Source organism: Trichomycterus rosablanca, chromosome 21 (genome assembly GCF_030014385.1).
Source record: "Trichomycterus rosablanca isolate fTriRos1 chromosome 21, fTriRos1.hap1, whole genome shotgun sequence".
Lineage (NCBI taxonomy): Eukaryota > Metazoa > Chordata > Actinopteri > Siluriformes > Trichomycteridae > Trichomycterus > Trichomycterus rosablanca.
In genome coordinates, this window is record NC_086008.1 from 11,371,771 (window position 1) to 11,396,288 (window position 24,518).

At 39.1% G+C, this 24,518-nt stretch overlaps 1 protein-coding gene across 1 annotated transcript in view; it reads right to left on the minus strand.

The window, feature by feature from the left end:
* rasa1a (RAS p21 protein activator (GTPase activating protein) 1a) overlaps positions 1–24,518 on the minus strand; it is a 61,342-nt gene that overhangs the window by 13,734 nt on the left and 23,090 nt on the right. Inside the window, exons 2-10 of the mRNA XM_063017410.1 lie at positions 13,563–13,715; positions 11,236–11,371; positions 9,538–9,608; positions 8,350–8,467; positions 8,150–8,181; positions 7,254–7,306; positions 4,930–5,080; positions 2,717–2,795; positions 2,509–2,632 (exon numbers count right to left, since the gene is read on the minus strand). Coding sequence (XP_062873480.1) covers positions 2,509–2,632; positions 2,717–2,795; positions 4,930–5,080; positions 7,254–7,306; positions 8,150–8,181; positions 8,350–8,467; positions 9,538–9,608; positions 11,236–11,371; positions 13,563–13,715 — 917 coding nt within the window. The remainder of the gene's footprint in view (positions 1–2,508; positions 2,633–2,716; positions 2,796–4,929; positions 5,081–7,253; positions 7,307–8,149; positions 8,182–8,349; positions 8,468–9,537; positions 9,609–11,235; positions 11,372–13,562; positions 13,716–24,518) is intronic.

Below are 24,518 nucleotides of genomic sequence, written 5' to 3' on the forward strand. Positions count from 1 at the left end.
AAAAGCACACACTTAGTACCATTCTAGTTATGCTGCTTTAAAATATGATTTTAACGTCACGTTTTACACACTTTGGTTACATTCATGACAGGACAGGTGGTTACACAAGATTCATAAGTTCAAGTTTAATGTCAATCACAGTCATGGACAGTTTTGTATCTCCAATTAACCATTGCATGTCTTTAGACTGTGGGAGGAAACCAGAGCTCCCAGAGGAAACCCACACAGACATGGGAAGAACATGCAAACTCCACACAGAAAGGACCCAGACCGCTCCACTTGGGAATCAAACCCAGGACCTTCTTGCTGTGAGGTGATAGTGCTACCCACCAAGCCTGATGCTCTGGACTGCAAGGGGTATAATTCGATGTTGTCTTGTGCTGTTGTACTCCATCAGCCATAAATGTTAGACATGTTGTGCATTCTAGGATGCTATTGTACTCCCCATGAAGATCACACAGCTTTTTCTACCAGCAGAACTGCCACTCACTGGACGTTTTTTCTGCCCTATTCTGTGAAAACTGCTCTGCATGAAAATCCTTGATGTTTGTCATTAACTACGATGCAGTGTATTCACATTACTGTTCTTTCTGTTGATGTTTGGCATACACATTACCATTAACTCTTGACCCAAGTCTGTATGATTTTAAGCACTATGATACATAATGTCCCACCAATGTCATGACAATAATTTGAAGGCCATTTCCTGTTCAGCATTACTGTGCCCTTGTGCAGAAAGTGAGTCAACACATGGTTTAATGAGCCTATTATAAAGTATCTCTAGTGGCCTGGACAGAGCTCTTGCTTCAGCTCTACCAAATACTTCTGGAATGAATAAGAACGACAATTACAAGCCAGGCCTTTCAGTCCAACATGACCTCACGGGCACTAATTCCCACAAACAGATTTCAAAATCTTGTAAAAAGTCTTGGTGGAGGCTGATAACAGAATTTTGACTTTCAACCAAGCATTTTATATAAAAGGTGCTAACTTTGCCCCACTTTTGTAACCCAACTTAAGTCCTGAGCGTTTGTAGCAAGATCATAACAAAAAACATGCCTCAAAAGGTTAAAGGAGTAAAAACAGCACACAGTACTACAGACTAGCCTGGTCTCATTTGATCTCATTTGATCCAGATCATTGCCTGATAAGAGACAGCTTATTATTAGTGTTTGCACTCTTATGCGCTTTAGTGTGCCATCATCTCAGTCCAGGGAATTGGCCAATGGATCGCTGTTCCACCCGGTGGCTGGACCAAAGTTTGTAGCACTCCGGCAGCAGCATCGCCAATCACCGCAGTAGATCGTGGAGAAGAGGCGGGGTTCACACTTCAAGAGTTGGAACTGGCATCCACTCTGCGACTTCGACTCATTCTGATATTAGCCCCACTTTTCTTTGCTTGTTAGCGTTGCGCATCGTTTGTACTTGCTTTATATCTAGTGTTGCTGCCAGTGTTAGTGTAAGGGCCTGTCCTGTCATCTGTCTGTTATTAGTTATACACTGACCAGTCATGACATTAAAACCACCTCCTTGTTTCTATACTTACTGTCCACGTTATCAGCTCCACTTCCCATATAAGAGCACTTTGTAGCTCTACAATTACTTACTGTAGTCCATCTGTTTCTCTACATGCTTTGTTAGCCCCCTTTTATGCTGTTCTTCAATGGTCAGGACTCTCCCAGGACCACTACAGAGCAGGTATTATTTGGGTGGTGGATCATTCTCAGCACTGCAGTGACACTGACATGGTGGTGGTGTGTTAGTGTGTGTTGTGCTGGTATGAGTGGATAAGACAGAAATGCTGATGGAGTTTTTAAACACCTCGCTGTCACTGCTGGAATGAGAATAGTCCACCAACCAAAAAAATATCCAGCCAACAGTGCCCCGTAGGCAGCGTCCTGTGACCACTGATGAAGGTCTAGAAGATGACCAACTCAAACAGCAGCAATAGATGAGCGATCGTCTCTGACTTTACATCTACAAGGTGGACCAACTAGGAAAGAGTGTCTAACAGAGTGGACAGTGAGTGGACACAGTATTTAAAAACTCCAGCAGTGCTGCTGTGTCTGATCCACTCATACCAGCACAACACACACTAACACACCACCACCATGTCATTGTCACTGCAGTGCTGAGAATGATCCACCACCTAAATAATACCTGCTCTGTGGTGGTCCTCTGGTGGTCCTGACCATTAAAGAACGGGTGAAAGCAGGCTAAAAAGGTATGTAGAGAAATAGATGGACTACAGTCAATAATTGTAGAATAATTGTGTGTCTATATTTTAAGAAGGTGGTTTTAATGTTATGGCTGATCAGTGTATGTTGTATGTAGTAATTGTATATAGTCATACTTTGGCCCTTCTCCCCACCTGTAAATATCTGCACTTATTACTATAAAATGGTTCATGCGCATTTGGTGTTTTACATTTAAGTGTTATGAACTTTTCCCCTAGACTGGGTCGTAACACAGTGCTGCTAGGAAAAATAAAACACTGGATTTCAGTACCTTTGTTGAACTGGAGATATCCTTTCTTGATAATGTTTTTATAGAAAGTATCTTTTGTTTTTCGGCGAATAGTGTTGTAAATTTCTCTGCCCATGGCTGTGTCCGAGAGTACTTGTTCTTGTTGCTAGAAAACAGGCAAAATTAATAATATTCACCCTCCCAAAAAATATAGAGTGCTAGAAAAAAAAGCAGCTTTGGTTTTACCTACCTGGACTGAAACAGGATCTTTTAAGGTGTAGCCTTCTACAATCTGCTCTTTTCTGTAATGCTCTATGATTTCATCAACACTGTTAAAAACAATCATAGAGGAAACAATGAGCTTCATCCATTATGACTGACCACCAAATGGTGAATGGAAATTACTACCAGAAGTTCTTTACTAATGAATTTTTAGTTTGGGTCACTTGTGTGGCAGAACGCTTAAACACACTATCCCACTCTCGAGTTCAAATCTCAGGTCTGATATCGGCCAGACAGGCACCTTCACAGACATGATTGGCTTTGTCTGAGGGAGGATGGGCCGAAAGGCTTCCTCATTGCTGCTGCAACTGTGGCCTCTGCTGCTCAGCGAGATCAATAAGACTAGATAAAGCTGTTTTACATCAGCACCACAATAACAGTGATAAAAAAGATATAGTCTCATCACGTTTGCGTTTGCATAACCCTGGTCAACTTTTCAGTTTTTATGATATTCTGTGTAAAAATTATTGAACAAGGTGGCGCAGTGGTAAAACAGGCTGGCGCACCAGAGCCGACATCTCAAACTTATTGGTTCGAATCTCAGCTGTGCTACCAACTGGCTGGGCGCCTACACGAGCAATGATTGACTTGCTTGCAGGGTGGGTGCTGGAGAGGATTCCTCATAACTGATGCAATTACGACCTCTGCTGGCTGATTGATGGTGCCTGCACAGAGACGGGGGATAATGTGATCAGGGTGTGACTCCATGCACAAAGCTGAGCCACATATGAACTCGCCTCTGTCATGGAAAAATATGGTGAGATGGTAAATAAAAACAAAGATTTTAGATGACTGGATTGCAGAATTTATTGGCACGGCCGTGGGTTCCTCCAGCAGTGTCTCTGGACGAGAACCCAGAACAACTGCTATGGCTATCTCTTTATACTGCTCTGGTCACATGACATTGGGTGTTGGACCCATTGGGTGTTACCCCTGTAGGCTTTACAACTGCTTTACAACCATTTAGTGCTTAAATGACAGGTATGTTGCTTATCTTTGTAGTATAGACTCCTAGTCTCCGCTTAAGCACAATATAACTAAGAATTTAAGATATAAAACAGCATACTACTAAAAGTGATATTAAGCATAAAATCTAATTTCTTCCATAACACCTAATGCAGGTGAAAAGATGCCATTGGCTACTGCACACGTGTTAGAGGGGCGTGTGTTAATCACGGCTATCCTCAGGCAGGAATAGGTCAACATCAGTAGAGAGGAAGCATAATGCAATCAGGTAATTGGATATGACAAGATTGGGAGAAAATTTGTGGGGAAAATAAATAAATAAATAAATATAATAATTAAATAAATAAATAAATAAATAAATAAAATAAATAAAACATGTCTACAGGAAACTGTTTTAACTGTAGATTTAAAATGCATTCACCAAATCCAAAAATTTTGGGATATTTATATTAAGTATTTTAAGTCTTAAATATTTTAAGGCTGGGTCACATTTACATTTACATTTTCTGCATTTGCGACTTACAGAAGTGCTTCCATAGTAAACATTTCATTTCTCAAGTATTAGTAAACAACAGTCAAAGAACACAAATCTGCTGAAACCTGTTAGAACCAAAGTTTTTTTTTTTTTTTTGGAAATGGAAGAAAAGTGTAAGTAAAATAAGTACAAGTCAGCTGAAGTGCTTAGTAAAAAGGTGGGTTTTTAATCGTTTTTTAAAGACAGCAAGAGACTCAGATGTTCGGACAGACAGAGGAAGCTCGTTCCACCACTTGGGTGCTAGAACAGAGGGTCACGATCCTTAAGTGGGTGAAGAGCCAAAAAAATGGGTTGCAGAAATTTTTTTTTAAATAAACTTGTAAGCTAACGACTCCTTATGGAGGCTTTATGTTACATTTTGTAAATCACAGTGGGACCAGATTGTACAGAGACAGTAAAATGAATTGTTTTGTTGCATGGGTGCGTAAAAAAACCATGGACAAAATGTGGGTCACATGTGGGTACATATTAACCTCTTTTTAAATCACTAAAAACATGGAATTTAACCAAGGGTGTCTAAACTTTTGCATAGATCCTCTGCTAGTCTCTGGTGTGCTGCCTGTTTGGAAATCCATAAAATATAAATGAGCAGCAATTCCCAGTGAAGACACAGCTCCAGGGGGAAATGTATGCCCTTAGGCTTTGCCAGTGCACATTAAAGCCATGCCCTCTAGACATACCTGTTGTAGTACCTCCCGCCCATCATGTACTGATTGCTTGGGGTGGGGCAGATCTTAAACCTTTGGATGTTTTCACTGGTGCGGAAAAAGAGCGAGTAGTCTCCCGGCGTGTTGTCTGACGGCCGCACCAGGAAGCTGCACACCTGGCCCGCTAGTGGAAAGACGAGGAACAGCGTGTTATACACAGCTCTTATAATGCAGCAATAAAACACTTATTAGGCAAAAGATGTTGCAATTAATCTGTGATTAATGCTGGTGTCATGCTGTAATGTAATGAAGTTGTGCACTTGTGTGAGGTCATTATTCTAAAGTTCAACAATAAGGGAAGTTTGCCGCACTTTTTACAGCAGGCCGCTGTAATTTAATGGGTATGGGTAATGGGTACCCTGACTATATAGAGCTATAAATATCGCACCCTTTTGAAAGGGTTTGTTACTTAATTTGGCTGAGCCTGTGGTGTAATTGCTTGTATAACTCAGTGTTTTTATGTTTTGCTTGTTTCTTGTTTTCTTTACCAAATACATAAAAAAAATGCATAAAAAATGCATTATATGCTTTCGTTCTTTCTTCAATGCTATGCTACTACAATACAGTGGCTTATAAGTACACTATATGGCCAGACATATGTAGACACCCCTCCTAATTATTAAATTCAGGTTCCAGTTTGACATGCATTAATGGGTTTGGTGTGAAGGAACTTCAGTGGTTTACATAAAGCCCTGACCTCAATGCTCCTGATCGTTCTAGGTACAAATCAGAAGATCAACTGCGGCCCATAACATTTTGTCCACAGATGCTCTTATCACATGGGAACATTCCTACAAACACCTAAAATGTTGTTGAGAGCCATCCCAGAACAGAATATGCTGTGACATCCATAATAAGACCAACACTGTACATATATCCATGGTTTTGGAATGGAATGTCTAACTAGCTTTTGGTTATGTGTCCACATACTTTTGGCCATATAGTGTATCTTAAGACATTAAACATTTAAGTCTACTATTTCTCTAATGCCGTGTTTTTTTGTTTGTTTTTTCCCTCTCGCAGTAATTTGATTTACTTATACTTTACTTATATTCTTCCAAGCTTGTTCAAATTAAACAACACACTCCTGGAGCATTTCATATTTCAGTCATGTTTGGTGTATAATCAAGTATTAATGGGATAAATTAACAAAATTAAATGCAGTTATTGCTCCATAAGCAGTTGGATGAACAATTATAAAGCAATCTTCAGCTTCACTGTGCGGTTTGTGCAGTCTGCATTAGCCTGCATTAGCCTGAATTGTGTTGCTGTAATACCTTTAGCTTAATTAAAATACTGTACAGTAGAAATGACACACACTGCTGAATCTGACAGCTTTACAGTGTCCCTAAAATATATGAAGCTATAATAGGGTATTATTACAATTATTATTATTATAATATGTCATTTACGATTACATGGCTGATTCAAGTACTTAGTAAATACTAATTTGGCAGTGTGCTCTCAGTGCCGGCCCCAAGCCCTGAAGGGTTGCATCCGGTAAAAACAGTGTCAAATCAGGTATGCAGACCAGTATCATTACCGCTGCACCACCTGAGCAGCCAGATTTTATAGCATTTAAAGGTGATATGATTTTTTTTTTTTTCGTTTTCTGTAGGTTTAAGGCTTTACATACAAAAAAAGTCACTGCTAATCTGCCTAACAATAATAAAAGGCTTCAAGAACACTCAAGGATGATTTATATACATTTGATTGATCTTTCAGGGTACAATAAGTCAAAGAAAATATTTGGGATGGTGCTTAAAACTTTAGTCATACACAGGAGTTGGAGCTGAATTTTCAATAAGCACAAGCATGTAAAAAAGTATTGGTTATTCAAATGTACAGAACTTGCATTATTAAACTGAGTGTTTATTATTACAGCCCTAATAACAAAATTTTTAATGTATTGATTTTAATGTTGTATCCTGTGTGGTTTTGATGAAAGCCCTATGAAAAGGTTTGCTTTGAACAATCGTTATACACTTACACAGAAACGTCGAACTGTGGGCATCATTCAATGTTACATGTATACAGTACAATACTATACAATGCCTTTATTTTTCATATATACATATACACGTATACAGTACAATAAAATTCTTTTTTCACATATCTCAGCTTGCTTGGAAACTGGGGTCAGAGCGCAGGGTCAGCCATTACACTGCACCCCTGGTGCAGAGAGGGTTAAGGGCCTTGCTCAAGAGCCCAACAGTTGATGATAGCCCAAAGCTCTACCCACTAGGTTATCACTGTCCCAATATATGTACAATGTATGTATGTATAAATGTATATACCTGTCATTAGCAGATTGTACGCCTCTTGTTTGCTGATTTTCCCATGGTACCAGCTACAACGAAAGAAAGGATATTAGAAGCAAAGAATAAATCATGCATCTGAGGCAGGACGCAGAATTAGTGAATATGAATCAGTCCTAAATCAAGGTGGGTTACTGAGTTTATGACACGCCACATCTTTCATAAAACATCAGGGTTTTCTGTCAGTCTAACCATCGACATACTGTGATCAAATTAATAGCTCATGGCTAAAGGACTCATGTAAACAGTCCTGTAAATGAGTTTAATTAAAACATGTTTTTTTTTTTACCTGCTCCTCATTACTAATAAATTTTAAAAAATAATAAATTTTTTATTTTTATGTTTTACCACCTCTTTATCCTGGTCAGGGTGGACAGGACGGCAATCTATTGCACTCCATCAGACGTAGTCAATTATGTCTGTATGTAGACGCCAGAGCAGCCAATAGCACTGCCAAGGATTAGCAGTAGAATGCTAGCAGAATTTATCACTTACCAAAGCACCGTGTATCTTTTTTCAGTTTTTGTTGCAATTTTACGACAAACAAATGAACAATAGTCACGGTCATTGTCATTAGTGCACAGAGACGGATGCTTTTTAAAACTCATAGATTAAACATCCTCCCTTCGGTAAATGGCACCTGAACTAAGAATAAGTGGCCCTGAGGGAGCAGGAATCTCTCTTAATTAAAACAAAGTGGCTCTTCAAATATGCTGTATTGTATATCTCCTTTAAGAGGGCTACGAGAGTGTTACTTAACCCCCCTCTTGAACAATTTGTTATACTCTGGCTCCCTAAATAAACTGTGGTTCCATCACATTAATTTTGCAGCCTTCTCACAATATGAGACAACATAAAACATTGTGCTGGCTTACATTTTGCCCTCGTGGGGATCCTCCTCTCGTCCCTGCAAAACAGAGGCAGTCATTAATCGCCGTAAGTAGCGCTTCAGACGACAACGCTACTGAAGCCTTGACCCAGTCTTTATAAGCACTCTTGCAATCAATCAGAAGTGGTTGATATTGGATAGCTCGTAAGAGCATTGCAGTTAGCTAAGAGAGAGGCAGGCACTTACCACCTCCTTCACCAGATCTTCCACTATGAGACCCTGCTCTTCTGTTCTTACGTTGGTCACCCACATCCAGCCATCTTCGAGTTCATTGTGAACGATAAACATGTCTCCTTGGAGGAAACTGACACAAACATACGCAAGTATTGAAGTACGTTACCCACAACATACAGCTGTAACTATTTATTTAGTTTATTTCATTAGGATCAGTCATGTTTTACACACTTTGGTTACATTCATGACAGGACATGTGTTACTGGTTACACAAGATTCATCAGTTTAAGTCTTTGATGTCAAACACATTCAATTCAATCACAATTTTGTGTCTCTGAATTCACTTCATTTGCACGTCTTTGGACTGTGGGAGGAAACCGGAGCTTCTGCAGGAAACCCACCCAGACACAGGGAGAACATGCAAACTCCACACAGAAAGGACCCGGACCGCCCCACCTGGGGATCGAACCCAGGACCTTCTTGCTGTAAGGTGGCAGTGCTACCCACCGTGCCACTGTTCTGCCCCCTGTTATGAAATAATATGTGGCACATTTTAAGAAGTGGTCCTAACGCTTTGACTGATAGGGCAGTTGTAGCCTAGCGGTTAAGGTACTGGACTAGTAATCGAAAGGTCGCTGGTTCAAGCCCCACCACTGCCAGGTTGCAACTGTTGGGCCCTTGAGCAAGGCCCTTAACCCTCAATTGCTTAGACAATATACTGTCACAGTACTGTAAGTCGCTTTGGATGAAAGCGTCTGCTAAATGCCGAAAATGTAAAATGTAAACAATACTGGACAGTCACAGTAAGAAGATAGGTGGCGTTCTTGTTTGCTTTTGTTTAAAGAATGTATAAGATATCTTGTCGTACATGATTTTCTCAGGCAGATTTGAGCTTCTCCACTGCTATGAATTAGTCTAAGATGTCATGCACATTTTTGGGAAGTGGTTAATGCTTTGGCTGATACTGGACAGTAAGGAGATAGGTGGCATGGTCAAATGCTTGTGTTTAAAGAATTAATATTTCCTTGTACATGATCTGTTATACAATCATTAAAAGGCTTATAAGGGGCATACATAAAACAACAGGGTATAACTAAAAAACACTCAAGACATAATAACATGGCCCATTTGATATACGCAGTTGTAATTTTGTCGACAGCCATATATGATGGAGCTTCTCAAGAATGATAAAGAGTGTACCTGATCTCATCTGTATCTGGCACTTTGGTGTACGGAAGGATGGCTCTTACTCTTCTCCTGTCCTCCACAGGCTGAATGAAAGAGACAAAAGACATCTAACTAGCATCAAATCATTAAAAATGTCCTTTATACATCTGGGCAGTTGTTTGTCTTTGTGTGGGGAGTGAATAAAACTTCAAAAGGGCTACAGCACAATTTCTTACTATCAAATAATCAATTTTAATCAAACTCTAATTTCCTTCGGGATCAATAAAGTATCTATCTATCTATCAATTTTCTTTACATTTATAACTAATAACTGAGCAAGACGTCATTGTTTGATTAATGCTGTCTATGACAAATGTAATTTCAGTTTATTTCCAAAATCTGATGTTTAATCTGCACTAAGATAGAAGCTTTGCAGAGAGTTTAGACGGCTGGTTTGTAATTCACTGTGCTTCACTTCTCGGGGGCATGCACCAGCTGAGTGTTTACATACTCATTCAGAGAAAGCAGATGCATTCAAGAGCACTGCAGTTGTGTTACGAAAAGGAAAACCCTCGATATTATTCATATAATTAACATTGCAATCTGGCTTGTGGTTTGAACGCACAATAGTTCAAATGACTACACATGTGGCTTTGTGTGGAACGTTGTTTTTGGGGTTTTTATATGGATTGTGTGGGTATTTTGCATCATGCTGCAGTATCCAGCTTTTTTCTATTGCTAGCTTAACTATGAAGCTACTGTTAGCTTCGGATTGCACCAGAGTATTCGTGGAAAGTGAGGCTGGGATTCTCCGAGCAGATGCAAAGAGCAAATACACCACGGTAACTGTAAACACTAGCAGTAGCACAACTGGATTAAACTTGTTTTCTGTTTGCCTTGCTGCTGTGGTGTTTTATGTTGTTGTTTTTCATGACACCGCTTTTATAAAATCTATTGCAGTTTGGTTTGAAATATGGTGCTTGCACTGACTCTAGTATAGTGGAGGTTTTTTTTTAGTATTTTTTTATGCATTTTACCCCCTTTATCTCCCAATTAACATCGCTGCTGGGGACCCGACGAAGTCCAGGGAGGGTGTATATTCGCCTGACACACACTCCCTCCGACGTGTGCGCAGTCCACCAGTCCCTTGTTATTCAGCCATACTTCGGTGGATTTGGTGAGGTTGGCTTTGTGTACCGACAGCCACACCCTGATCTCTGCTCTCCTTCACTTTTTGAACAAGGTCCTTCTACCCCACCGCTTAATCCAGTCTTTCCCACCCAGCAAACTGGAAGCCAATTTTGTCTGCTGCATGCATTAGCCAATAGTGCCTGCTAGAGAGCGCCCAGTCGACCGGTACCAGAGCCGAGATTTGAACCTATGAGCTCAGAATCTCGGTGCTGGTGTGCTAGTGGATTATCCCGTCGGATCTCTAGTGGAGATTTTATCTGACCAGTCGACCGTTTGCTTAGTTTCTGATGCCAACCAGACAGCCCACTTCAATATGATGGGTCCATGGTAAAAAAAAAAAAAAAAATTTAGCACCAAGTGGACTCACTCTCCAATTAAAAAGACCGACCATTGTAAAAATCTATATTCTAGATGCTGAACTGGTTTTACGTCCCTACTAACAACTAATGCAATTACTTAAAGATAAATGACAGCAAAGTTCGCATTATCTAAATGTATGAGGTTTGGAAAGCCCTTGGACAGCCAGGGCTGCAGTTTTACCTCTGGTGGAGCCACTGGTGAGATCAGCTTTTCACCTTTTAGTAGGCAAGACACATAGCTGTAATAACCAATGAGGTCTGACAGGGATGAGAACCGCCTTCCACCGATGTAATAATCCCCACACATGGCAATGATCCTGAAACACAAACACACAAAGCTTAAAATAAGTCAATTTATTTATTTATCTACTTTTTATAAAATGCATTTTAATTCAAAAGCAGAACTGAAGGCCTTTTTTTTTATCTGAGACTAAGCAGAAGGGGTGTTGCAATGATTACATAATCACAACCATATGAGCTAATCGTCTAGTTTTACAATCATACAATTTAATGCACTGGTAAAAAAAAATAATCATCAATTAATATATTTGATTTTAAAAATTATGATTTAGGCCGCTCAAGTGGCACAGCGGTAAAAACACACGCTGTTCACCAGAGCTGGGATCTCGAATACATCGTATCGAATCTCGGCCCTGCCTGCCGGCTAAGGCTGAGCGGCCACATGAACAACGATTGGCCTGTTGTTCAGATAGGGGCGGGATTAGCAACATAGGAGCACCGCAGGGGACTGTTCTCTCACCTTTTCTCTTTACCCTGTATACCTCAGATTTCCAGTACAACTCTGAGTCCTGTCATCTACAAAAGTTCTCAGATGACTCAGCAGTGGTGGGGTGTATCAGGGGTGGAGATGAGAGTGAGTACAGGGATCTGGTTGACCGCTTTGTCTCGTGGTCAAGGAACAACCACCTTCTTTTAAATGTGACCAAAACAAAAGAGATGGTCCTAGACTTCAGGAAGACCAGGGCTGCTTTGAAACCCCTCTGTATCCTGGGGGAAGATGTGGAGGTGGTGGAAAGTTACAAATACCTTGGTGTCCATCTTGACAACAGACTGGACTGGAAGTGCAACACCGAGGCTGTCTACAAAAAAGGCCAGAGCAGACTTTATTTCTTAAGGAGGCTCAGGTCCTTCAATGTATAGGAAGTCATTTCTGCCCACAGCGGTGGCAACCTATAATAACTCTCACTGGTGCAAGAGAAGGACTCAGAACCTATAACACCCACAAAAGACAATTAAACTACAATTTGCACAGGGTACTGTTTTTAGTTTTTATTTAAAAATTTCAAAATTGCACAACGTCTGTAACTGCACCTTCAGCCCCCCCCCCCCCCCCTTTTTAGTTTCTTTTGTTCTTGTCCTGTTAGATGTTTTTATATTATATTATTATTTTTTATGTTATTATATTTTATTTTATTTTATTTTATTTTCTTCATATATGTATATTTTTAGATTTTATATCTATATTTTTAGATTTTATATCTTACTTGTATTTACATTTGTACTAATTTTTTGATTCTTTATTTACCTCATTGTAATGTCACTGTGTGATGTTTTTTGTCATAATTGTTATTGCTGCTGCGACACCATAATTTCCCTTCGGGGATTAATAAAGTACTCAAATCAATCAATCAATCAAGCCGGATGGGGACTCTCTCTCAGACTAGTGCGATTACGACCTCTGCTGGCTGGCTGGTGGCGCTGTGCACAGAGATGGGAAAGGAGTGCGGTAGAGGGTGTGGCTCTCCTTTCACAGCGCTCTACTGCACTGCACTCGTCAAGTGTAGGTGATAAGATGTTCGATTGCTGTGCACATGTCGGAGCAGGGACCAGCATTAGTGAGAGGATGATTGATGGGTAGAAATTGGATGCACTAAAAGTGGAGGGCCATCTTCATCGGGCCATCATGTTCAAGACATAAACCAGCAAGCAACAATACCATTTAAAGCCCGGACACACATTTCGTGGGGTATTCGTGAGGTTATTGTGAACATAATTTTGACTCACCCAATATATCAACATAAGTAAAAGCAATTTATTTATAAAAGTTGTTCTTTGGTTAAAGTGAACTGGCTAAAAAACAGTGTATCACATGACAAGCATAAACGTTCCGGTATGTGACAATAATGGCTCAGTTTCACAGTGAATAATAATCTGCAAGATCTAAAAAGAGAATCACACCCCATCAGTACAAAAATAAGCCATTAATAAAAGTTTCAGACAAAACGGGGAGTGTTATGTGCAGTCTAAATGTCAGCTGATTTATAAACATTGACTTCACGCTGCAAATGTGTTAAGTCTGTTCATGCCGAGTTGCTGCGTTCTCCTTTTTAAGTCCACCCACGCATCTCCCACATCTCTCCACGGTTACCACTCAAACAAAAAAACATCACGCGAAGTGTCTTCAAAACAAAACTGAAATGAGTTCAGAATTCAAACTGAAGCCTAGGCTGATCGTTCACCTCTGGCATGTAATGGCATTGTGCTCACCTGAAGTGATTGACCACGTTGGTCATGCTGAGGAAGGAGAGGACGAAGGAGCCGGGCCTCCTGTCGCTCTCTCTGATCAGATAGCTGCCTGGCGTTTTGGCCTGGCGCAGTCGCTCCTCTGCAATGGTCCGGTCCAGCTTCCCATGGTACCATCTAAAAATGACAAAAAATGACAGTTATGAGCATTACAGCATTTTCTTATGTCAAGTTCACACTACATGACTTTCCAACTCGTCAGGTTGCTGTACAGTTCACACTGCACGACTAGATCTCTTGTAATCAGGAGTACTTCAAGTCGGTGTGTATTTCACACTACACGACTGATCGGCGATAGGGGGTCACACACTACACGATCTATGGTCTCCCAAACTACGTTGTGTCATGAAAACATGAAAACGTGAGAAGTGACGAGGGGTTTAATGATACCACGTCCAAAAATGCACGTCAACAAGTAACAAGCGATCAAAGTTTGTGCGCTAATGTGCAGCGTAAAATCAAAGAGGAAAAATAAATGAATCTGAGTGGATTTGGCTATATGAACAGTATGGATTGTTCTATAGTGAGTTGGAGGTTAATAAATATTTTTGCAATGCAACGTTGGTGTTATGTTTTGTAGAGAACCATCAGGTCAGAAATACTGTAAACTTGTGTGTGCCGATGTATTCTGATATAAACTATATTATGCCCCTGTCCCACCTGTTTACAACTCCCCCCTGCGTTTCCTCTCACCCCGTATCTTGCGTTCTCATCAGCTGTTCGACATAGCACTCATTGCCAGTCGGGCAACTCAGATTGAAAAATCTGACATGCTAGAAATTTCGCTTTGTTACGCTCGGATCGAGTTGTTGAGTAGTTCACACATAGCGATCGAGAGCCGAGTTGCGATCGCCAAGCGAACGCTGAGTTGCTCCCGAGTCTGCAAATCTAGCGCCGACCAGTCGGCGAGCGAAAATCAGGGCAAAAATCGTGTAGTGTGAACTAGGCATTAGGGTGACAAGAGGGAATAGAATTTAAACTTACTTTAACAGACACAGTTATAAAAAAAAAAAGAAAATAGATGTAGAGAAAAGAAACCAAACAGGAATTCCAGGATACTCTTAATCGAAACAAAAACACAGGTTTTTGCTTTTTTTCGGCTTAAAGCATTGTGCCACCTGGTCCTTTGAAAATGAAAAATGAATATCACATACCGGACACACAATTGAAAAAGAATAATAAGAAAGCTGTTCTTAAATCTTTTAAAGTGTCTTCACAATCTCATCATTTTAGAGCCATTCTGAAATCACTATTAAGAAGGCAGCCCTGCATTGAATTAAGAGTAAAACCTTTTGCTAGAATGCAGGCCACTCTATGAATTAAAAATTAGTTTTTGTTTTTTTTAAACACTGGTTACATTTTTAGCCTGTGGGGGCAGATGAGTATTCGCACATGTTCTCGGATTAGCATTGAGCGAGATGGGGTTTGATGATAAGACAGGAAGAGAAGAAAGCACGAGTGAGAAAACCAGACCCAAAAGGTGTGACCAATGAAGAAGTAAAGTGAACAACAGACAAATGTGAAAGAATAGCGTGCAAGCCGTTTCCAGTCGGCTTTAAATGACCAGATCTGTGAAATCTCAAAAATCTCAAGAGAGCTGAGAGACGGGACAAGAATGAGGAGCTGGAGGTTCAACGTCTGTATGTGTTTCTTGGTACAGAGCTAATAAACCAACACACCTGAAGCCCTGTACAAGGGTATTTTATACTGCTAGCAAAAAATAAACTGTAAAGGACTCAGTATTTAACTGTGCAGCACGATTATGAACCCAGCTTTTTGTAAACAATCTGAAATATCATTTACATTATGAAACCATCAATTATTGACACGCGTCAGGAACTTGCAAACTTGCACATCAATGATTACCATAAACCACCAGAACATTCTCAGCTATGTGGCTGTAGGAAATTAGTCGAGTGTCTAAGTAAAGGAAGTGTAGGTGTGGTTGTGTGGTGAAGGTGGGCGATGAGATGACACACACAACTGTGCTACCAACTGGTCACCACATTAAAGAACCAGGGACTTTTGACTACATATCGCTTGCATTTTGACACCTTTTGCAGTGTGATTAATGCGATGTCACAATCAACACTGTCTTCAAGTGGTATAAACAGATGTAACTTGTTTCCATGGGGGAGGAATGCGTGGCATCTAATGCGCCACGCGCATACTACATTTAAATTAATCCCACTACATTAATCATTAGTAAATAAGTAATGAACTTGTTAGCTGGTAATCTGCCTTTTTCTGGTGGCTATATGCGTTTTACGATGGCAATCCAGGACCCTGGAAACTAAAGCAAGCTTTTTAAACAGCCTCTTTTTGAACCAGCCTGGTTGGTTGGTTGGTTGGTTGGTAGGTAAGTAGGTAGGGTAGGTAGAAAGCAAGAAAGCAAGCAAGAAAGCAAGCAAGAAAGCAAGCAAGCAAGAAAGCAAGAAAGAAAGCAAGCAAGCAAGAAAGAAAGGGCTAGACAAAGAACAAGAAAGTACTTAAAGAAATACCTACTGAAAGACAGATTAAAAGAAAGAAAGAAAGAAAGAACCAAAGCAAGAAGTAATGAAAGAAAACAAAAAAGAAAGAAGTAAAGAAAATAAGAGAGAACCTAAGAAAAAAGTAATGAAAGAAAGAGGTAAGGAAAATAAGAAAGAAAGAAGTAAAAAAAATAAGAAAGAAAGAAAGAAAGAAAGAAAGAAAGAAAGAAAGAAAGAAAGAAAGAAAGAAAGAAAGGAAGGAAGGAAGGAAGGAAGGAAGGAAGGAAGGAAGGAAGGAAGGAAGGAAGGAAGGAAATAAAAGTTAGGGCTAGGCATAGAGCAAGAACAAGTAATTAAAGAATTTCCTACTGAAAGAAGGAAGGAAGGAAGGAAGGAAGGAAGGAAGGAAGGAAAACTAAAAAGAAAGTAAAGAAAATAAGAAAGAACGTAAGAAAGAAGTCGTGAAAGAAAGATAGAAACAAAGAGGTAAAGAAAATAAGAAAGAAAGAAGTAAAGAAAGAAGGAAGCAAGGAAGGAAGGAAGGAAGGAAGGAAGGAAGGAAATAAAAGTTATGGTTAGGCAAAGAACAAATACTTAAAGAAATACCTACTGAAAGACCTACTGAAAAATAAAAGAAGAAGAAAAAGGAAGAAAGAAAGAACCAAAGCAGGAACTACTAAAAAAGTAAAGAAAATAAGAAAGAACCAAAGAAAGTAATGAACGAAAGACAGAAAGAAAGAACTAAAGAAAATAAGAAGGAAGTAAATAAAATAAGGAAGGAAGGAAGAAAGGCAATAATCTGATACAAACTATAAGAGCAAAAGTATGTAGAAACCTGACTATACGCTCGTTTGACATCTCATTTTAGAACCATGGGAATTACTATGCAGTTGAACCCATTTTGTAGCTTTAGCAGCCTCCACTCTGCACCTTCTGTTGACAGGACATTTGTCTAGATAGTTTTGAATGTAAAACATCAGGAGCTGAATTTGATGTACCTGTTTTGAGTCTATAACGTAAGGCTTGCTTGCTCATTTGTTTATTAACTTCATTCCTCACAATACAATACTGATACGATTATGGCCCAATTAAAATGGTCAAATATAAGTGAACATAAGAAAGCAGACGCTTCACTAGCCTTGCTAGTTATGCTTAGCTCTGGTCAAACAGGTCAATGTTTAATTTATCAGGGCACGATTAAAATACTAGCGGTCAAGAGACCCTAAGTCAAACATTCATCAGCCTGAGGAATGCTTGAACATGTCAGAACATGAAATGTGGCAGTGAGAGGTCCGATAAACTCAGAGATGCAATTCAGATACATCATCCAATTATCAATCTCCTCTTTTTAAACTAATTACATAATTGAACCCCATCAAAAGGATGCATTTATCTACTTGTTTCACTACACGGTGCATTTGTAAATAGTCATAAGATCTGACCTACATTGCAGTGTGCGCTCCAGGGTGTTATGTGCAGCTGTTACAATTCCCCTATGTGTGTTCTAGAACATTTGTGTCCAGGCTGTGAGGGACTAAAGTTTGTGCACCACTGAACTTCCCAAACATATGTTTGTTTGTTTTTTTTGGTTAAATAAGCATCAGTGTGAAGTTTTTTGACCTTTTGCTGCACTAACAGTGTTCACTCTTCAAAAAAGGCCATCTGCCCAATATCCAGACCTGAACCCCAAACTCAAAAATTTTCCAGCTGATTTTGGAACATGACCACTTAGCAGATTAGCTTTCATTCGACTATTAAAGTGTCATGAAGTGACTGGTATTGAGTAATATGCCTCCCAGTAAACTGACTTCCAGATCAGACCATCTGATAATGTATTAAACCTTGGTGTTGTCCTGGATAACCAGCTGTCCTTCTCTCCTCATGTAGTCAGCATGACAAGATCGTGCCGGTTCCTCCTCTACATCATCAAGAAGATTCGGCCATTCCTCTCCATGGAAGCCACTCAGATTTTTGACCAGTTACTTGTAATCTCAAGGTTGGACTACTGCAACTCCCTCCTGGCAGGTGCTCCTATGTCCACTATTAAACCCTTGCTCGCCTGGTTTTTAACCAACCTAAACACTGCCACATCACCCCACTGCTGTGTTCTCCTCACTGGCTTCCTGTAGCTGCACACTAGGGCTGCAACTATCGATTATTTTTGTAATCGAGTATTCTATCCGATTATGTTATATTCCAGCGATTAATCGAGTAATCGGATAAGAAATGCTTTTGCTTTAAAAAAAGAGCAAAAATAAATACATATAAGATTAAATGCAACATGTCTGTTAAAACAAACTGTATATTTTTATTACTTGTATACAGGACAGTTTAAAGATAAACCGTTTATAATATATATATATATATATATTAGGGCTGTCGTTAATCGCGTTAATTAACGCGATTAACGCGTTAAAATTTTAATCGCGATTAAAAAAATTAATCGCGATTAAAAAAAAATATCTAACTATTTTTATTTGGCTGTTTGTGCCACATACATGTGTGTCTCTGTGGTAATTAACTGTATTTCAGATGAATTAGGATGTAAAGCGCATGAACTGTCCGATGATAAACTACTTTTAGCGGTTTTCACTTTTTGTACGTGTCGATGAAAAAATTAACGACACCACGCAAGCTTTGTAACGAGTATTTCCATTTGCTGCTAGAGCTGTCCATCAAAACCGTGTAGCTCCGTGTGAAACTCTGTGTGATGTTTCATCTCTACAGTTTATTCAGGTTATTCTATCACATGGTTATAAACATGATTTATATTTGTGATGTTTGTAGTTTTCTAAAAACACATTCGTATCTGATATTTATATGGACTAAGCGTTTACATGGACTGTTTTAATTAACACTTTTTTTTATATAGCTACAGTCAATTACTTATAGATAATGTCTGCTAACTTGACTGTTTCAGGTATTTATAGGTGTTTAAATGGTAATTTAGAACAGTATTTCCCAGTATTCTTTCTGCACAAACACAGTATTAAAGGGTTTTCTTAATAGATCTATGAAATAATCATATCTGTGTTTTGATGCTGTATTGATATATATTATATATATTATATGATATATATTATGATATATATATTAGATCAAAACATTATGGTTGGTGCACCTGTTTTCAGTGTCAGGGTCATGAACAGGAAAAGATCCTCACTTTTGTCAGATAATGTGCTTTCTACAATGAATTTAGATTTAATAATTTTATCATATTTTATGAATGTTTTATTGGTAAACACGTTCTTGCAATAACAATGTGCATAACTGTTCAAATTTTGCATAATTATTAGTTTGCGATTAATTGAGATGAATACATATATATTAGGGCTGTCACACGATTAAAAATTTTAATAGAGATTAATCGCGATTAATTTTGTTCTTTAATCGTGATTAATCTCGATTAAAATTTTTAATCGTGTGACAGCCCTAATATATATATATATATATATGAAGAAAAGAAACACGACAGTCTGGTGGTGTGGATATTGTTCTGAGTTTTAGTTTTTTCCAGTTTAAAATGATCTCAAACATTCAGTAATTTTCTCTGTTCGGCCCGCTATGCTCTCTCTCTCTCCCCATTTTGCAGTCCGCGCTATCAAATCTCGGCTGCATTTCAAATCGCTACTTTCATAGTAAACAGTACGCAGGCGAAAAGTACCCGGATTAAATCCTGTTAAGTCACGTTTAAGTGTGAGATTTGGGACGCAGCCCTCGGCTTCCTCACGTCACCTGCACACAGCGTGAACGCGTTGTTGAAGTCCGTGTGAAACACTGTGAGCTGTATATCGGTGTATGAAAACAAACGATTCCTTCGATGCAAAAAATTTGAATAGATGATTTTTAGTAATCGAATTACTCGAGTGATCGTTTCAGCCCTACTGCACACATTCAGTTTAAAACACTGATGCTCACCTACAAAGCCAAAAATAAACCAGACCCAAGCTACCTTCAATGTCTAATAAAACCCTGCTGTGTACCATGCAACTTGCTCGACTTGATCCTCCACCCAAAACTCAAGGAAGACGAGCATCAAGGCTCTTCTCTGTGCTTACACCCAAGTGGTGGAACGAGCTTCCTCTGTCTGTCCGAACATCTGAGTCTCATGCTGTCTTCAAAAGACAATTAAAACCAACCTCTTTACTAAGCACTTAAGCTGACATGTACTTACTAATGCTACTTTATTTCTTGCATAAAAAATTTTATAGGCTCTGCTCATAGTCTGTGTTCCAATTATTTCCAACAGTGTTAAACAGAGATAAGATTAGGGATGTGTGTTGGCCAATGAGGTTTTTTTTCCACACCAAACTTAGTACACCATTTCCTTGTGGTAACAGACTGTGGGTCACTTCTTCCTGTTTTAGCAGAGCAACGGCCTAGTGCACAAAATACAACCCCCTCACCTTAAAATACATTATGGTGATGTGTACAGAATTAAATGAATATGCAACAATTCTCAGTGAACAGAGGAACAGATTTATTGATGCATAGATGCAATATTTAGAACATAAGTCATTATTCTGAGTTTAAATGAAAACCATCTAGTTCTTTTGATAAATGTCAGTGTGCACTATTATTTAATCACAGTCTCAGTACTTGGTGGAACATCCTTTTGCCTTGAGATCCACTAATAAGCAATTTCAGTAGGTGCTAACAAGCTTCTGACAGCTCATGCTTGGAATCTTCACCCATTCTTCTTGTGCTAAGACTACCAGTTCATTAAGGTTTGATGGTTTATGTTGCAAGTTAACTGCTTTCTTTCAATTTGGGATTTAAATCTGGAGACTGAGAAGGCCACTCCAGGATTTCCTTGTCTGAGCTTTGGTTGACTTGGAAGTGTTTTTGGGATCATGGTCTTGCTAGAAAGTATAATTAACACCAAGGTTCAATTTAATCACAGAAGGCATAACAGTCCTCCTCGCAAAGCCTTAACAATCACATGGTCATTATTGCCAGTGTCTGCAGCAGAAACCCATCCCCACATCACTGACCCACCTTCACACTTGCCCATGAGGCAGAGTATTCCTCTAGTCACAGGCTTGCCTTGCCTTTCATGCACCAGAAAAACTGCTGATCCATATGAGTTTGAAAATGAAAAATTTATCCAAGGGTGTGTCTAGAATGTCTTAGAAATCTTATTATACAGGGTGTCCCTAAAGTCTGGACACAGGAAATGTCACTAACTAACTATATGTTTAATAAAATACACACACATACATATTGCATCATGAATAGTGGAAAACACATTGAAGATTTTATTGATTAATAATCTAATTTTAAAAAATGGTGTTGAAAATTGTATTGAAAATATGCATTTTGCCTTTGTGTCCAGACTTTAGGGACACCGTGTACACATTGCTCTTTTGCTGTGATTAAATGACCTCCTCTCTTAGCTCATTAGTTTTCACCATGGTTTTAAGTTTTTACCAACATACCGTGAACACATCTCTGGATGATGTTTATGCGACATCACAGTTGAAGCAAATTAAGGGTCTTTATTAAGTTCCCAATAGTTTAATCATGCTGTAACCAAACTTTAGTTCATACAGACTAACACTAGGTTTTAAGATGAGCAATATTATTTTGGGGTTGAATAATTGTGACATGGCAGTATTATCAAAAAGTACTGTTACTCTAAAATCATTCGTTTTGCCTTGCTTATTTGCTAAAGACTTCATTTAAAGCAAAAACAAGCTTTGCAAGAAAGCTTAAGAGTTAAATCCTTATTTTTGGAGGGTTAAATATTTCTAATTGCAACAGCATATAATTTTGAGGGGTTAAATATTTCAGATTGCATAATGTATATAAAACAATTACTGCATAAGCATTCACCTGGCATCCCCCCAACAGAACTCCAGACTGTAAAGTGTAATTTATCATTACAGAAAGTGTGATTCCATTACTCCAGAGACCAACCGAGGCTTTTTTACTCCACTATGTTCGGCATTGCAGCTGCTTGGCTATGCAATTCCAACCATAAAAATCTTGACAACAATTTCCAGTGTTGCTCCCAGAGGTCATCAGCATGCTAGAAATCATATTCCAAAATACTGAGCATAAATATGGACCCACAGCCACATCCCACTTGCGACTATATCAGACTCCTTTATTCGGAAGGCTTTCCACAAGGTTTTGCTACGTGTCTGTAAAAATATGTGTCAAAGATATTGTGTCCTACAGTCAGAAGAACATTTCTGGGACTAACTCATTGGAAAAGTGGCAGCCTATGCCAGTCCAACACAAAGCCAGTAAGTTTCTAGTATGACCTATCCCCTTGTTAATGTTTGTCCATAAACATGGCAGTATGCATAATTTTATGCACAGCTGTATAAAGTCTGTGCCTCATGGGGTCAGCAGTTGCACACCCGTAGATGCATGTACACTTCCAGTTCCAGACAATGCAAGCTGACCGATTTGCTCTGTGTAATAGAACAATTAACCTATTAGCAATTTAGCCATTGTTTTATTGATAAAGCTGTAAAAAGGGTTAACAAGGTCTTTATAACAGGTTAACTGCAAGTTCAGCTACAGCTATAATGGGGCTTTAATAAAAACAAGAGCTTTTCATAAACCAACCATGCATCCCGATTCACAAAAGCAAACAATTAGCTGTAATAAAAGAAGGAAAATTAAATGTAGTGATCCATCAGACCCAAACTTCACGACAAACTAAATAAAAAAAAAAAAGAATGAATTTCCACATCTTTAAGTCTGCTTACAGAGACACTCTTAAAGAACTTTTTCTACAGTCTGCGAGCAATCGGCGAGAAATTTCGCTTTGTTACGCTCGGATCGAGTTGTTGAGTAGTTCACACATAGCGATCGAGAGCCGAGTTGCGATCGCCAAGCGAACGCTGAGTTGCTCCCGAGTCTGCAAATCTAGCGCCGACCAGTCGGCGAGCGAAAATCAGGGCAAAAATCGTGTAGTGTGAACTAGGCATTAGGGTGACAAGAGGGAATAGAATTTAAACTTACTTTAACAGACACAGTTATAAAAAAAAAAAGAAAATAGATGTAGAGAAAAGAAACCAAACAGGAATTCCAGGATACTCTTAATCGAAACAAAAACACAGGTTTTTGCTTTTTTTCGGCTTAAAGCATTGTGCCACCTGGTCCTTTGAAAATGAAAAATGAATATCACATACCGGACACACAATTGAAAAAGAATAATAAGAAAGCTGTTCTTAAATCTTTTAAAGTGTCTTCACAATCTCATCATTTTAGAGCCATTCTGAAATCACTATTAAGAAGGCAGCCCTGCATTGAATTAAGAGTAAAACCTTTTGCTAGAATGCAGGCCACTCTATGAATTAAAAATTAGTTTTTGTTTTTTTTAAACACTGGTTACATTTTTAGCCTGTGGGGGCAGATGAGTATTCGCACATGTTCTCGGATTAGCATTGAGCGAGATGGGGTTTGATGATAAGACAGGAAGAGAAGAAAGCACGAGTGAGAAAACCAGACCCAAAAGGTGTGACCAATGAAGAAGTAAAGTGAACAACAGACAAATGTGAAAGAATAGCGTGCAAGCCGTTTCCAGTCGGCTTTAAATGACCAGATCTGTGAAATCTCAAAAATCTCAAGAGAGCTGAGAGACGGGACAAGAATGAGGAGCTGGAGGTTCAACGTCTGTATGTGTTTCTTGGTACAGAGCTAATAAACCAACACACCTGAAGCCCTGTACAAGGGTATTTTATACTGCTAGCAAAAAATAAACTGTAAAGGACTCAGTATTTAACTGTGCAGCACGATTATGAACCCAGCTTTTTGTAAACAATCTGAAATATCATTTACATTATGAAACCATCAATTATTGACACGCGTCAGGAACTTGCAAACTTGCACATCAATGATTACCATAAACCACCAGAACATTCTCAGCTATGTGGCTGTAGGAAATTAGTCGAGTGTCTAAGTAAAGGAAGTGTAGGTGTGGTTGTGTGGTGAAGGTGGGCGATGAGATGACACACACAACTGTGCTACCAACTGGTCACCACATTAAAGAACCAGGGACTTTTGACTACATATCGCTTGCATTTTGACACCTTTTGCAGTGTGATTAATGCGATGTCACAATCAACACTGTCTTCAAGTGGTATAAACAGATGTAACTTGTTTCCATGGGGGAGGAATGCGTGGCATCTAATGCGCCACGCGCATACTACATTTAAATTAATCCCACTACATTAATCATTAGTAAATAAGTAATGAACTTGTTAGCTGGTAATCTGCCTTTTTCTGGTGGCTATATGCGTTTTACGATGGCAATCCAGGACCCTGGAAACTAAAGCAAGCTTTTTAAACAGCCTCTTTTTGAACCAGCCTGGTTGGTTGGTTGGTTGGTTGGTAGGTAAGTAGGTAGGGTAGGTAGAAAGCAAGAAAGCAAGCAAGAAAGCAAGCAAGAAAGCAAGCAAGCAAGAAAGCAAGAAAGAAAGCAAGCAAGCAA